This window comes from Colius striatus, chromosome 5 (genome assembly GCF_028858725.1).
Source record: "Colius striatus isolate bColStr4 chromosome 5, bColStr4.1.hap1, whole genome shotgun sequence".
NCBI lineage: Eukaryota > Metazoa > Chordata > Aves > Coliiformes > Coliidae > Colius > Colius striatus.
This window is the reverse complement of record NC_084763.1, coordinates 30,158,070-30,173,999: the sequence shown is the minus strand read 5'-3', so window position 1 is coordinate 30,173,999 and position 15,930 is coordinate 30,158,070. Positions and strand designations below refer to the sequence as shown.

Genomic DNA, 15,930 nt, shown 5'->3' with positions numbered 1-15,930 from the left:
TTGCTTTGGGATACCCAGAGTCCCTAGTCTAATTGGAAATTATTCTGCAGTCTAATTAGAAATGCCTACAAAAGGTGACAATCTGAGAGATTTATAACTAATTGTGATGATTGAAGTGTCAATTCTGAAATATCTCCCTGTGATATACCATTTCCATGTTTTGATCTAGTAAGCAAGATAAATCCGTGAACAACAACTACAGTGCATACCACTCTTGCTGACTAAATCACAGAATCAGACTCACAGAATGGTAGGGGTTGCAAAGGGACCTCTAAAGTTCATCTAGTCCAATCCCTGTGTTAAAATAGGCCCACCCAGATCAGGTCACAAAGGAATGTATCCAGGTGGGTTTTGAAAACCTCCAGAGGAGGAGACTCCACACCCTCCCTGGGCAGCCTGTGCCAGGGCTCTATCATCTTTACAGTAATACAGTTTTTTCTCAATTTTAAGTATTTTTATGTTTCAGCTTTTGGCCATTGCCCCATGTCCTATCACTGGACACTACAGAAAAAGGTGTCACTCCATCTTCTTGATATACACCTTTCAAATACTTGCAAGTATTAGTGTGGTTCCCCCTCAGTCTCTTCTCCAAGCTGAACAGCCTCAGTTCCCGCAGCCTTTCCTCATAAGGAAGACGTTCCTGTCCCCTGATCATCTTGGTGGCCCTGCATTGGACTCTCTCCAGAAGTTCCCTGTCCCTCTTGAGCTGAGGAGCCCAGAACTGGACACAGAACTCCAGATGAGGCCTCACCAGGGCAGAGTAGAGGGAGAGGAGCACCTTCCTTGACCTACTGGACTGTAAATGGCACACATTGAGAGTTTGCCATTATCTCAGGAAAATTACTTAGTAGAATAACGGTTCCAAAAGTTGCATATGGGACTGGCATCCTTTGTATTAGTATATTTATTTCAAATTAAAATGGAGCTTTATATTATGAAACGAGAGCTAGATGCACTAATGGAGTCAATCTGTACATTAATTTGAACACCAACAAGGGATGTGCATGACAGCTGTGGATGAATATTTGTACATTATATGTGTATATTACATATAAAACATTTCTGCTCAACTAATTCATACTTGGGCATGCTTCAAAATAGATCCACATATCCTTGCCACTGTAGTCTAATTGCACTGGAAGACAGATCAGTTTTCAAACTGTCTAGAAAGAAGACTGATATTGATCATAAGTCTCTATTATCGAAAAGATTTGACATGAACTTGAGTTGGGACACAGCTTTGATCAGTGCTACTTACCTGATGGCCCATCTTCAGGTGATAGAATGGAGATCAAATTATACTGAAAAGAACTTAGGAATGTGAGTGCTGATTGTGATGCTACACTGATAAACAAAGTGTCAGCTCTGGATGACATGTTATTACATGCAAGGAAGTACAGCACCACATCCAGCAATAACAGTGTGGCTATGATTGTGTGAGAGCTTGAGGACACACTTACTGCAAAGTGCTAGGAGGGAGGTTAGCTGTATAATACACCACCTAATATCACCTCCCCTCCCAGTAAATCTACTTGACCTACTGACATCTCATTAGATTATTGTGCAAACACTCTCTAAAATTTCATATCCTGCTTTCCAGGCTTATTGTTTTCTTACAAGTCAGCTCTTTTGAGAGCATGTTATACTGTACTGTGGGTGGCTGACTCTTAAAATCCAATGGCATATGGAGACCCAAGCTTATACTTCTTGAATATTTTTGACACTGTACTGAAATAAATGCCTTTGAAATAAGCAAGAGGCACACACCCATGCTCTAGGATGGATAGATGTGGGGTATTCCCATGGAGTTGTGGGAGAACCCCTTCCTTGTACCTGCCTCATAGGAAGCAGAATCCCGAACTCCAGGTGAGCATCCTTTTTTCCACAATATATAGCCAAACATTTAAACTTTCATTATAATGAAGGTTTCATGTCTTCCTGCCTTCTTTTCCAGACTGGGCAGCAGAGGCTATTACATATGACTGTCAACGATGTAGGTAGCCATTATAGTAGAAGGATGTTGACACCACTTTCTTTGCTGTATAAATAAGAAAAAATCAACCAATCAAACAAACAAAAAAAAGCCTGTGTATTCTTTAGTCTTAAACCTGCTTTATTTTGGTTTTAGTTTGAAACTAAGCATCAAATATAACCATTAGGATGTGAATGAATGTGAATTCTCTTTATCTAAGTCTCTGTTTAGCAACTTCATTAACAGTGCTTTCTTTTTCTTTTTTTTTTTTTTTGTCAAATCAGATGGTGCTTCTAAAGCTAAAGTGTGTCAGATGCCTGGCAGCATTTCTGTTTTCAGTGAGAGCCTGTTAACATGACATAGTCCCTTTAAAATGCAGCCATGCACTCAGCAAATTTGATAAGCCCAGGAATGAATTTAGATACACAAAGCTGGTGAAGCAGCCTAATCCTTCCTATGGAAGATAAGATTTGAACAAATTTATTTTGTTCAGTGAAACACCTGGGCAAACTTATTTACTATAATCTCTGTGTTTTATCATCTCTGATGAAGGGGTACTGGCCATATTTTAAACTACAGTTATTTTCTTTCATATTGTTTTAAGATCCTTGAAGGAAACCTGGAGAGAAATGCGAGGTGGGGGGAAGGGCTCTTAATTAACTCGAGCCACCAGAAGTCATCTGTTTGGAACAGGGAATGAAAATAAATAGTACTTTAAATACTTAATTCTCTACCTGAATAATGAGGAATAGCTGTTAAAACCTGAAAAGAATTCTCTCTGAATGAATTGTTGCTAGGCATTAATAGCAGTAAAGCACTTTTACCATTAAACTGTCTTACGGAGAAAAGACAAAAATAGAAAAAAAAATATCAGTGAAGAACTTAATATGGTCAAGATTATTGGCAGAAGTCAAGGAAGTGTAAAATTATTATATATCCAGAGAACAATACAGCACAGAATCACTGTCTCAGTTCTTCTCTGCTTTTGCTTTTGTGGGGTTGGCATAAAGCAAGTTGTTCCTTTTGGGGAGAATTTATTCCTCAATATATTTCTGGCAAGCAATTTTACCGTGAGTGCTCTCACTGCACAATCCAATTACCCTTATACTTGCAAGAGGGAATACTGTATATGAAAATGAGAGCCTCTGTTCTCCCCACCACAACTGGAGCTGCAATACAAAAGGAGCTTAGATGTTTTTATTCTAAAATAACAAACTTTGGCAATTTTGGTGTGGATAATTAGATCACTGCTTTTTTTCCCTTTTTTTTTTTTTTTTCAGCATCAGTGCTATATGAAAGGATATTTGCAACATGGGTTTGCATGGGATGAATGTAATTGTATCTATGTAGAATACAACTAAAAGTTTCTTTGCCTGCATAGGCACAAGCAAGAGGGGAATTGTGCCTATTTCAGACAGTAACTTAGTATCGCGCTTCTGGCCTTCTCTTGTTTAGTCATTTAACATGTTATTTTGTTTCTTGACAAATACTAAAATACAGTCTTGCAAAGATCATGTTATATGTGTCTCAACCTTTGCAAGAAGCCATGCAGTATCTCATGCCATGGGTATGAGATTTGCGTTTTGCTCTACTCCCTCTAGGAACTGTATGTTCCTTACTTTTTAAGTGTTGAGAGCGATCAAAGCCAGTTTTCCAACAAAAGTACCTCTGCCTTTTATTCTATCTAGCAACTACACAAATTCTTAATTTCCAGTCAAAGTGACTGCAGTTACCATATCATACTACTACTTCATCTAGACAACAAATTAAGCTGCTCTATCCCACTTGCAAAACTAATTCAAACTCAGCTTTCGCTGTGGAAGATGGACGTCCTTTTTTATTAGCTTTTTGAAAGGCATGAAGTTTATTTCACTGTTCTATAGATGCCTTGTATAGGTGCTACTATTGGTCAATCAATAGCATCTGAAAAAAATCCCTTGGGCTCAGTCTTGGGATTGAACGCATGTGCTCTGGGACATCTTTAAAATGACAGGAAATGTTGTGAAAGATGGGAAATAATGAAGAAAGAAAAAATGTTTTCTGATCATCTATGTTTGTGATGTCACAACAGAAGATATTTCCACAATTGAACTGAAATCTATTTCTATTTTATTTGTCACAGAGTTGTATTCAAGACATTTGCTGGAAGAGGTGACAGCATGAAATCTGTATTCCTCTTGTCTTCAAAGTGCCAGCGAGCTCGGCAGGTCAGTCTTCTCTCTCAAATCACCCTTTGAATATTGTGTCATCTTCGCATCCTATGACGACTTCAAAGATGAAAGTAAACAAAAACCTGCCTCTGTAAGGTCGAAACGAGGGAGGGAGGGCGGTTACACGGCAAGAGCTGTGCCCTCCTGGAAACTGGTGGAGGGGCCACCAGTCAGCCGGCACGCTGCTATGGCGAGCTCCTCAGCCGATGTATAGTTTAGCTCTGGCAAAAAGCTAGCTGGTGACTGATGCCCTGCGCGGTAGGTGCCCTGCCTGTGGGCCCGGCTGATTGCGGGGCTGCCCTCGGCCTGGCCGCGCACCGCTAACCCCTGGGCTGTTAGGGCGCCTCCGCCCGCCGTGCCTTGACACGAGGCGGGGGGCGGCCGGCACTGGGGGGAGGGTGGGGGTTTGGTGGGGCGGTGAGGAGGAGGAGTAGAAAGAAACTGAGAGGGAAAAGCGAGAGGGGCGTGAAGACGCGGGGAGCGAGTGTGGAGTGAGCCGAGCCGCGGCGGCGGCAGGGAGCGGAGCGGGCGCGCAGCCGTGAGCGGGCGAGGCGAGCGGGCCATGGCGCGGCGGGACGGCGGGGCGCGGCTGCGCCGCCTGCTGCTGTGGCTGGCGCTGTGCGGGCTGTGGCGCGGCGGCCCGGCCCGCGCCCTGCACGCCCCACGGGCAGCGCTGCCCCGCGCCGCGGGCGCCTCGGCCGCCTGCAGCCCGCGCTGCCGGCACGGCGGGCTCTGTCTCGCCAACGGCACCTGCCTCTGCTCCAAGGGCTACGAGGGCGAGCTCTGCCAGCACGGTAACGGCTCTGGGCGGCCGCAGAGGCGTGAGAGCGGCGGGCTGTGGTGGAGGTCCCGCCGCGGGGAGCAGCCGGGGGGTGGGCGCAGGTGCGGGGCGATGGCGGGCGAGGAGAGGCCGCTCCTCGCCTCGCGTGGCGCGGGGATGGGCGAGAAGCGCCGCGGGCCGGGCGGGGGTCGGTCCCTCGCCGCGGGACGCGGCTTGTCGTGAACGGGGCCGGGCGCATGTAGCAGGGTGAGCTGTCTGACCGCACGGCCAGCCTTCCTGCGAGTCTTCCCTCCCCCGAGACGGTCTGAAGGGCTTGGGGTTGGGATCTAGTGTGAGGGGTTTAGGTGCCGGGAGGATGTCAATAAGGTGCGGTGGAAGAAGAGGTGTTAGGACACCCAGTTTCTGGTGAGGCGAGGCAGTGATAGGAAACTGATAGAGCACAACCAAGATCCACGTCCGTTATGAAAGACATTCATGTAGGCGAGTAGACCCAGCCATCGGGTCGGAAATGGCTGTGCGGTCGGGAGATAGCACTCTATTGGTATCGCGTCATTGGGAACCATCCTCTTACTGGGCAGGTTTCTGCATCGGCTTCCTCCGTCATCTTCACCGTGCGTGTTTAAATACTTGGCTGAATAAGGAATGATGCTTTTAGAGAGTTGATGGCTTTCCAAGCCTCAGGTTAAACTGGTGTTTCTAGGCACTAATGGAAACATCAAAAAAGTGTGTAGGAAGTAGGTTATTTTCTGGATTTCTTGGTTATTTAGAATACATTGTGCTTATAAAAATATTGGAATTTACTTTCTAGATGTTACCTGATCCATAGAGGCATTTCTACATCATCCCATTTCCATGGTAGGAGGTGTAAAACTAGAGTGAACTGTAGTCTGTTGCTGTTGATTTCTAAGGGGAGACAATGTGGTTTCAAAGACATCACCCAATATGCAAAAGTAAACATTGCACATAAGAGTTTTTGTTTAAATCCTGTTTAATGTAACATGCCTCATTTTTAAGGCATTTCTTCAAAAGTTTAACTGCAGAGGATTGCAGCTAGAAATTGCTGAAAATCACTCAATGTGAGTTATTTTCCTTCACATGTCCTATGTGAAGAGGTGATATAATTCCTAGTTCTTGAGCCCCTTCATTGAAAATGTGATTTTTTTAAAATATTTTTTTAAACTTTGAAATAATGTGCTAAAACCTTAATTCATCACTGTAACCATTCATAGAGTGTTTTATTTATAAGCTGAGGCTAGCAGGTGATAAATGATACATAACTAATGCACTGTATAGTGGGAATGAATATTTACAAATATCTCAATGGTGGATGTCAGGAGGTTGGGCATCACTTTTTTCTGTTATATCCGGTGACAGGATAAGGGGTAATGGGAAGAAGCTGGAAAACAAAAAAGTTGCATTGAAACGTAAGGAAAAACTATTTTACTGTGAGGGTGATGGAGCCCTGGCACAGACTGCCCAGGGAGGGTGTGGAGTCTTCTTCTCTGGAGGTCCCTTCCAAGCCCTACTATTCTGTGATTGTGGGATTCTATGAATAACTACTGTTCCAGACAGCTGTTGGATCCTAGACACTTTTGGGTTTCGGGGAGATGTGAAACATTGTTGGAGATGCAGATCTGTGTTTGAACTAGAGAGGTGAAGTGTCTGGAATTAAGTGGACCACTGAATACTTGTTTTGGTCATCAATATAGGGGAAAAAAAGTATAAATGAGGCTATATCCCTTGTTCTGTCACAAAAAGATAATTGAAAGCTACACAAAAAACCACAAAAATAAAGTTTTTCTTAAATTGAGAGATGCTGTATGGCATTTCCAATGAACTAAAAGCATCTTGTGAAACAGTTATGAAGAGCCGAGTGGGTCTTTTCTGAAGGTCTGTGTTCTTTATTTGCATGCAAGTACTCAGTTCTGCAGATAATAATGCAAAAAATCATCTATTCTTCAGTTGGGTTGCTGGAGAGTAGATAAGGGCAAAATCAGTGTGGTGGTACTCACTGCTTGTCTTTTCCCTTTTCTTCCTGCCTCTGATTCAGACTTGTCACCTGTCCAGTGAAAGGATAAAGCAATGTGGTGTAGGGAAATCTGCAGTTAATTCAGCTGAGACTCTCAAACACATGAGTTTCTAAAGTCTGAGAAAACATTTCTTTACTCACACACAGATATCAGGAACAATTTACAGGTAGCAAGGAAGTCTATGTGATAGGCAATTTATTTTCAAAGTGAAGATTTCTATTTTAACTTGTCCAAGCTGTCAGCAATGGAAAAGCTGCAGAATCTGTGATAATAAAAGCTTTTCTCCCAACAGGTAATTACACTTATGATAAAAGTTACTTTTGTCTGACATAATTTCTAAACGAACACTGTACATTTCAGAAAGATCTCCAAGAGACCAGTAGAGTTAAAAAAACAGAGTATGGAGGTGAAGGAAGTGCTGATTTACTTTTGCAGATGTTTTAGAGAAGAGATATGAGTAAATGAGCATGTAGTTTTCTGGAGTGGTAGGTAGGAATCCGGAAAACAGTGAAGTCTGGTATTTCTTCTGAAGAATCAGAAGACATCCCTGAAGTTGCAGCATTTTTTATTAAATAATTTCCTTTTACCATCTCTTTTCTCACCTGTCATTTCTTGTTTTCAGTTATGAAAAGCTGCCTTGGCAATCCAGCTGTGTTCTTTTGTCTCCTTTTAGTATGACTCTTTTTCTTTTGCCTATTCTGTCTAGTCTAACAGCTTCCTTAGTTTTGAATGTTTAAAAGCTTAAAATAGCGGAGTGCTCTCTGTGCCAGCAAACTCACGCGATTGGCAGTGTAGGATGGCAGAGCAAATATATCTTGGGGAATGTGAAGATAAACTGAATATTCAGAGAACTGTAATAATGCAAATTTGTTATGTACATAAGTAGCAACTCTGGTGAGTTTCACCAATATTTATCCAAGCTTTTGTTTGTTGTCTTTTTTCTGTCTTTCAGCAACATGTTACCCGAAATGCAAAAATGGTGGGGAGTGCCTCAGACCTGGAAAATGCAGATGTCCACCTGGCTATGGGGGTAGATACTGCCATAAAGGTAAGACCCAAAGAGGAGACAAGGAGTTTGAAAACAGACAAAATTGATCCCGGGATTGAGGCATCCCAAATTTAATACACTTTTAAATAATAACCCTAGTAAGTTCCTTAGACCTCTGACCTTACTGATGAAAAATCACATTGAAGATCCACATGCTTGCAGCAGAATGGGGTGGAGTATATATACTGAAATGGGCTGTGGGAATCTGAGAGGATTTTGTCCCTTGGAAAATACCTTGTAAATGTGTTATGTAAATGTTTAGCTCTAGAACAGACTCTTTCTAAATAACTTAATGAGATGACTTCTATAGATACATATTTCTGCATTAGGTGGTTGAAAGTTTTGTCTAGTATCTGCAAAACAGTAATAATGAGGACAAGTCGCTAAAGATACACGTGGCAATGTACTGTTGATAGGTAATGGAAGATGACAGATATGAGGAGTAGTAAAGTCCAATTTTTATGTTTTTGTGAAGACTGTTGAATATATGCATTGGCTGGAAAAGGCAATCCAAGAAAATACTGTTATGTTGTTTTGATCACACTACTGATTATAGCTTGAATTCTGGGATAAAAGAGGAAGCAAACTTTTGAAGTAGTTTGAGGGGAAAATGATGTAATAGGCAAGAAATCCCTAGAGAGTGAAGGAAAAGAAAGCATTGTTTTCTTTCAGAAGAAATCCCTCAACCTAGCACTTAAAAAATTTCTGAAACTTCTTTTTTAAAAGATTCTAGAAATTTAGTTGGGCAACTGTCACTGTGCTGAGAACTCAATAAGCATTCTGTGACTGTAGTCACAGCAGGTGGTAACACTTCACAGCATTCTCTGCTGATGCATGATGTTTATTCATTAGGCTTTTTCTTTATTTCCTTCAAATGCAGAATAGCTACAAGAGATTACTTGGAGTGCAACCTAATGGATACTTGGAGCAGGAACCCATCTAGTTTCTGTAGCACTCTGCAATCTTGTTGAGTTGTCTGGGTTTGTGGCATTTTAGGTGGTTGTTGTGTATTTTTGTGTTTTGCTTTTTTTTTTTTTTTTAATAAGCCTATATTTTATGAAGAAATCATAAATTACGTGAGTGTACCTAATGTGGTAACACCTAAGTTTTCCGAAGCTTAAACTATAGCTCTGGCATGTTAACTAGACTGAATGGAAATTAAACTGCCAGTGATAATAATTTGGTATCAATATCATTGACATTATAGAAGAATAAAAAAGGTGAGGAAGTGTCTTCATTAGAAGATCTGTATAACATAATACTGTTGTGTAATGCTTTGAGAAATAACTAGTGATTTTCAGTAGACGTAAGTGTTAACAGCAGTGAGGTAAACTGGAGCATGGTCAGCTTCATTTTCCAGCAAAAACATTGGTGTGTGGTTTTTGAGTTTCTTTTTTTTAAAATTACTTCAAAGCTAACTTGAAAGTGTGGGTTTGTAGGGTCTTAACAGATACCCTCACAAGAAAGGGGATTTAATGTTCTCAGAAGAGCCTAAATTGGAAGCAAGGTGAGAAGTACTGCTTAAATAGAAGTGAGGTTTCAGTTTATGCTAAAACTAGAGTCTAGACTTGGATTTGTATCTGTGTAGAAGTCCTGCTTGTATTTTTTATGTTACCCCTGTAAGGCAATGTATATGCTTGTGCTCACCCTTAAGGTGGGGTACTGGGGAATATAGAGCCTAGATGTAGTAACTCGCAATGTGGTGCAATGTGCTATTACAGAATCTGTCAGAGTCACAGAATGGGTAGAGTTGGAAAGGTCATCTGGAGGTAATTTTATCCAAGCTCCCTGCTCAAGCAGGGCCACCTAGAGCCAGTTGCCAAGAACCACATCCAGGTGGCTTTTAAGTATCTCCAAGGATAGAGACTCTACAACTTCCCAGGGCAATCGGTGCCAGTGCTTGGTCACCCTGATTGTGAAGCTATACTGACTCTTCCTGATGATTTTCTTGTCCTTAATGTGCCTAGAAATGGTTTCCAGCATCAGTTGTTGCATTACCAACCAGCGATTGAGATGAGGCTGACAAGAGTGTCGTCCCCTGGGTCCTCCTTGCCCTTCTTGAAGATCAGAGTGAAATTTGCTTTCCACCAGTCTCCAGGCATTTTTCCCAGTTCCACGATCAATCAAATATAATCAATATTAAATACATTAACTTACAATATGTGACAAAGAAGTATGCAATCAAGATTTGAAGAGCTTTCCTAGCTGTGCTGGAGCTGACTCACATGTCCCCGTGTGCTCAGCATTTGTGCCAGAAGTCTGCTGAAATTGTGCTCAAAACTTGTGGTAGAACAGATATTTGGCCTTTTTTCTACCAAGTATCAAGCAGAGAAGTCAACTACACTATAAAGAAGGATAGTTGTTTCTTTTCAATACTGTGAAGGTAGTGTGTACCTTTACATTTGTGTCTGTGAAAGGATGCATTTGTGCAGAACAGTGATTATACCATAATTCAAAGATGGTGCACACCACAGTTGATACCAATCACATATCTCGCATAAATAGCGCTTCATTAATGAGGCCTTCAGGGCTTTGATGTGTAGAACAATTCTGGAATGAAGAGACTGACTTGGATGACCTTTAGGAGGGCACCATTCAATTTGGCTATAGTCATAGGTTCATTTGTCAATGTAATATCCCCTTCTTCCTCTTGTTCTGTGTAGGTCCTGTGAGGTATGGAAATCTGTGAATCCATGACCACAGCTTTACCAGCTGTGATTTGGCAAGATCAATAAGAACATGCATATTTGTAGTGGCTGTGGTGTAGCTGATGAACAGCTGCTTCACAGATGGGGAAAGGAAGAGCTGTGCCATAGTGATAATTATGTTTGTTTGTTGGTACTGTCAGGCTAAATGCTCAACAAGCTTTTAAGCACATGTTTAATTTTAACTGCATTTTGAGTTGGCATTTGCAGATGTGGTTCTGCTGTCCTCATTCACTCCTTATAGAAGTGTGCCGTGCTCTGAACAGTTGAAGTTTTAGTCTTTGCAGATGTGATGAAACAAGTGGTTGATGGTAGACCAGTTGTTTAAAGACAATTATTTGAAGTCCTATGCTGCTTCTGAAATGCAGTGCTTATGCTGCTCTTCTGCAGTAAGCTGTGAAGGAGGCTGTCAAAATGGTGGGGAATGCATCTCTGTCAATGGAGTTGTGAAGTGCCTTTGTGCTTCTGGCTGGACAGGATCAAGATGCCAAGAAGGTAGGTATCTACATTAATGAAAATATTTATATTGATTAAAAATACAACTGCAGTAGCAAAAACATTTTAGAAGTACTAAGAAGCAAATAACTATAGAAATATCACTGCATTACTGTAGAAATGAAGGACCTACATTATTGGTGCATATTCAGATAAAATGTCATATTATTTTGCATTCAGGTGTGCATCTGTTAACATTTAAACCAAAATTCTTCTTACAATACATAAGTACTGTGCCTTTAGAGTTATATCAGTTGGGTATCTGGCCTGGAAGAAAATGTGTTTTGCCATTTTGATTTATATAATCCTGAGTCTTTCATTCTGTCAGGATTCTTTTATATCAGTTTTATAAATCCTGCTGACTTACCCATTCTTTTCTTCTAGCAATTTGTCCTCAAGGTTGTCGGAATAATGGAGCTTGTGTGGCTCCTGGGATTTGTAGCTGTCCAGCTGGATGGGTTGGTGGAGCATGTCACTTAGGTAAATGACTTCTGACATTTTTTGTTTATCCTTTTCTCTATGTGCTTGATTTACCATTATAGTGTTCAAATCTTTAGTGCCTAACTAAGCTGCTAGGAAACCATCTTAGAACAGTAAATGAGAGCTCTTTTTGCACACTGGGGTGCATAAGGAGCAAATGGCTTTTCAATTTAGTCAGAAAGACAGAAATTTTCCACTGTAAATAAATTCAGATTCAGCTCTTGGTTGTCACCAAATTCATTACTTGGTGTGGCTTGTCAGTATTTCTGAAATATAGTCTATGGAATGAGACCCCAGGATAAAGAACTAGAAATGCCCATTACAGAAACATTGTCACTACTGCTGTGGGTTAGAAACTTCTTTAAATTTAATGGAGATGGAAATTCAAAACTGGCTCCTCACTTTGATGATAAGTTGGCAGAATCAAGTCCATGTGTGGCACAAGAGAAAGCTGCCTATGATCAAGGTTAGTACTGACTGACGCTCTTGCTGAACAACCACTCACCCAAATTTTGGTTGACAAAAGGAGATGATGATCATAAAAACTTTACTCCTTCTAATCAAGGGTTTTGTGTGTTCATGACAGCACTACCCTGATGCTAAAGGCAGTAATCCTGGGACGTCTTGGGAGTCTTTTGTCTGCTTTTTGGGATACTAAGAGAACTCATTTAAATGTTGCTTTTAAACTGGATATTGTGTCTGCAAGGTCTCCAAATTAAGTCCTCTGCATATGAAATTTTTGTGTGACGGTGGGCATCCAAATCAGCTCGTGTTCTTCTGCAATATATATAATCAAGCAATCGTTAGCAAATAATACTTGAATGTTCTTGTTTGCCTGGCAAAATACTTATCTATTGTATTGAGATAGAGAGTGATGTTAAAATGTAAGTATGGGAAATGGAGAGAAGGTACCAAATGCTTAGCCCCATTCTCTGCACCAACAATAATGGTTCAGGTTCTTGATGTGAAAACAGTCACTGTTCTCAAGCAAACTAGATCTGCAATGTTTGACATCTGTTGGTGCAGATGCCTGTAAGCAAGTTGCAGCCCCTGGCTTGTTAACTGAACTGTCATGTAGCTAGAGGAACAGATAAAGCTGTGTCTGCTGAGCCCTCCTGCCCCTTTCCTGTGGGGGAGGAGAAGGGCAGTGTGTGAGCAACAGCTTTTATGTGGCAACTCTTTCTTTATGGATGTAGACCCAGGAAACGACTTGAGTAAGTTTTAGTAGGAATGTGCCCTGCTGTCATGGGGGAATCCATCTCAAAAATAGCCCATGTCTTACAAAACAACAGAAATTATAGTATTTTAAAAGCAGAATGGAATGTGAATAAGACTAGGTGAACTGTGACTGTATTCCAGTGAAGGCCACTAGGCCATAAATCGAAAGGCATTGCTTTTTAGTTCTTCCATTATGCTTTTATTTATACTGTCCTGCCGCAGTCACCAGGGAACAATTTTGCTATAGCACAGTGAGACAAAGGAGAAAAATGATCCTGTGTTGTGCTGGAGATACACTGTGTATCTGGTGTCTTGTTTCAGCGGTGTGTAAACTGCCTTGTCAACATGGAGGGAAATGCATTGCTCCAAATGTCTGCCGATGTCGACTACCCTACTCTGGTCTACAGTGTACAAAGAAAAGGAAGGAATGAAGCAACTTCAGCAAAATTAACCTGCATTTTCTTCATGTAGATGAAGCAGTGGGGGGAACTTTAAAAGTGGTAACTGATTTCAGATAACTTTTTTACTTCAGTATATTAGGTAGGTGTTTTCTGTATGAAAGAAAAGCGTTGCTGATTGTAACAAAGCTTTTAAAAGTATCCAAGTGTGTGTAGTTTTCTCTTTTTTCTTTTTCTCCTAAGCAGAAGTATTATGTCTTGGTTGATACAGCTGACCTTGAAATCAAATTTACTCTTCAAATAAAGTACTTCAGAATAGATCTATGGTCTTTGATTTATTCCCCCCCTCCCCTTTTATTAACGTTGTGGATTTTTTAAAAACACATGAGACAAAATGTCCTTAATTCAGATGTTAGTTCAAGTATAATTTACCTTCAATAAGATTACACAGTTGCAAGAGAAAACATGCAGAGATCGCATCTTTCTGGAACATCAGTAAACTTCAAAGCATCTTGTTAAAATCCTGATTATCACTTCATGTATGCTTTCTGTTCCTCTCCCAAAATCAGATTTGGATCTTGATCAGTTAAGCAGCATTAAAAAGAAAAAAACATACTACTTGCTCAGATAGTTCTACTGTTACTTTCTAAAAGCTTAATCCTTATCTTGACTACTTTTACAATCGTATTGTCTCAACTTCCAATCCATTTTTTTCCTAACCACAGCAAGACAGTGAGATGTGTTTATGTCCCTTCTGGAGATGGAGACTTTGATTCTTTCCTGTTCAAGACTGTCTTGTTACAGGAACCATGTTATGAGACGCTACAGACTGGCAATGAGGAAAAGCCATGTCTGCTACAGAGCACCTATGTGGAGGATGCCAAGGCTTGTCTACTGGATGTGTTGCAGTTTGGTCTCATTTCAGTTTTACAGCCTTTTGAAAGTGCTGCAGATCAGACGAAGACTCCTGTGTTCATTGTTCCCTGTCTCATTTGTGGTGTTTTTTGGATGTTGCCATTGAGGAAAGTGTTGCCAGAACACACAAGTTGAATCAGCCAAGTTGCTGAGAGATCATATAATGGTAGGGGTTGGCAGGGACCTTTCGAGATCATCTAGTCCAACCCCCAAATCTTGATGATGATTTTTGCGATGCCCAAATCTTTTTTTTTTTTTTTTTTTTTCTCCTGAGAGGCAGATTGATTTTCATTGTCTTCCAGGTGAAACTGGAATTCTGGTGGGAGAATTTGGATCTTTAACTTCTTAAATTCCTTTAATCTGTTTGCCTCTGTGCTGTTTTAATCCATCTGATGGAATAACATTGTATCTGCATAAACTCCCTTACAGAAAAGGTAGGTTTCATAGGCAGAGTGGCTACTATGGACGCGTTCCTACAGGAATTATGAGCCGCCAAGCATTAACGACAGGCAAAGAAACTAGCATCTTCTTAGTTCCCAACCCTCTCTAAAAGAGCAAACACGAGACAAATGCAAGTTTACGAGACTCCTGTTTTCTGTTGTGAGCAGTTGCTGTGCTGTGTAGCTGAGCAGCCCTTGCTTTGGAGGCTGGTGCACTGCGTTCAGCTAAAGCCTGCTGTGCACACGTGTTGCACAGGTTTTGTTGCCAGGAAGAGGGGACAGAATAAGAGCGGTGAATGGGTCTTGTGCTGTTTTTGCTGTGATACACTGGATATTTCGGACATGCTGGTGAAAAATGTGGTGTTCATGAATGGAACAGGATGATTTCATCAATGATTCTGGAGTAGACCTGAAATTCTGTGTCAGAGTTTACTACAATAATCATGCCATAATTTAGAAATTTGGGGCTTTAGTTGAATACCTTAGATGATACATTGGTTGCAGAGAAGTGAATAGAAAAGAATAATTGCCTCAGAGCCAGAGTAAATTGCCAGAGTAAATGAAAAGTATATAAATGAGAAGATGAGTAGTATCTCAGTATTGTTCCTAAAAAGACTAATAGAGCCAAAAGTGACAATAACAGTGATTAGAAGCCAAGAGATATTAGCATCATTAGGAGCACGGAAACCATGCAGTCAGTGAGAGACCTGCAATTGGTGTCTCTGAGCAGGCCAGACCAAATGCTAATTTAAATGGTTGCCTCTTTAGAAATTATTGCAGCAAGCAGTCAATTGATGGCACACAGGATGCAATGGTGTATTTTAGAAATCCTACTTGAATGCAGCACCATCTCCTGGCTACAGGGCTTTTCGCGGGGACTTTTTTGTTTTAAGAAATATTTAAATCTCTGTAATATTTTAAGTGAGTTTAAAAGTGAATTTTTCTAGTAGCTATTTTAAAGTAGAATGGTCTCAGAATTTCTTCTTAATGACAGTCCAGGTCTCCACATTATTATTTCCACAGTTCCACATATATTTGCTAAAAGAGCTGTCAGTATTCCTTCTCTTCTATTTGTTTTCCACTCACTGGAAGTCTGAATGTACTAGTTAAAGCACATAACTTTTTAAGCTAGATGCAGCTTCCTGTGAAAAGCTGTATATGCATGTAGCTCAAAGGTCAAGAAAACCATACAGGTCAGGTTACCTCCCTTATTTATTAAAGCTAACTGTACCACCTTA

At 40.9% G+C, this 15,930-nt stretch overlaps 1 protein-coding gene across 1 annotated transcript; it reads left to right on the top strand.

Annotated features, from left to right (window-relative positions):
* Nucleotides 1-4,744: 4,744 nt before the first annotated feature.
* On the top strand, nucleotides 4,745-13,607 carry LOC104551389 (von Willebrand factor D and EGF domain-containing protein). Its single transcript, XM_061997309.1, has 5 exons — nucleotides 4,745-4,976; nucleotides 7,946-8,041; nucleotides 11,137-11,241; nucleotides 11,626-11,721; nucleotides 13,261-13,607. The coding sequence occupies exons 1-5, from the start codon at nucleotides 4,745-4,747 to the stop codon at nucleotides 13,368-13,370; spliced, it is 639 nt and encodes a 212-aa protein (XP_061853293.1). The 3' UTR covers nucleotides 13,371-13,607.
* Nucleotides 13,608-15,930: the final 2,323 nt, after the last annotated feature.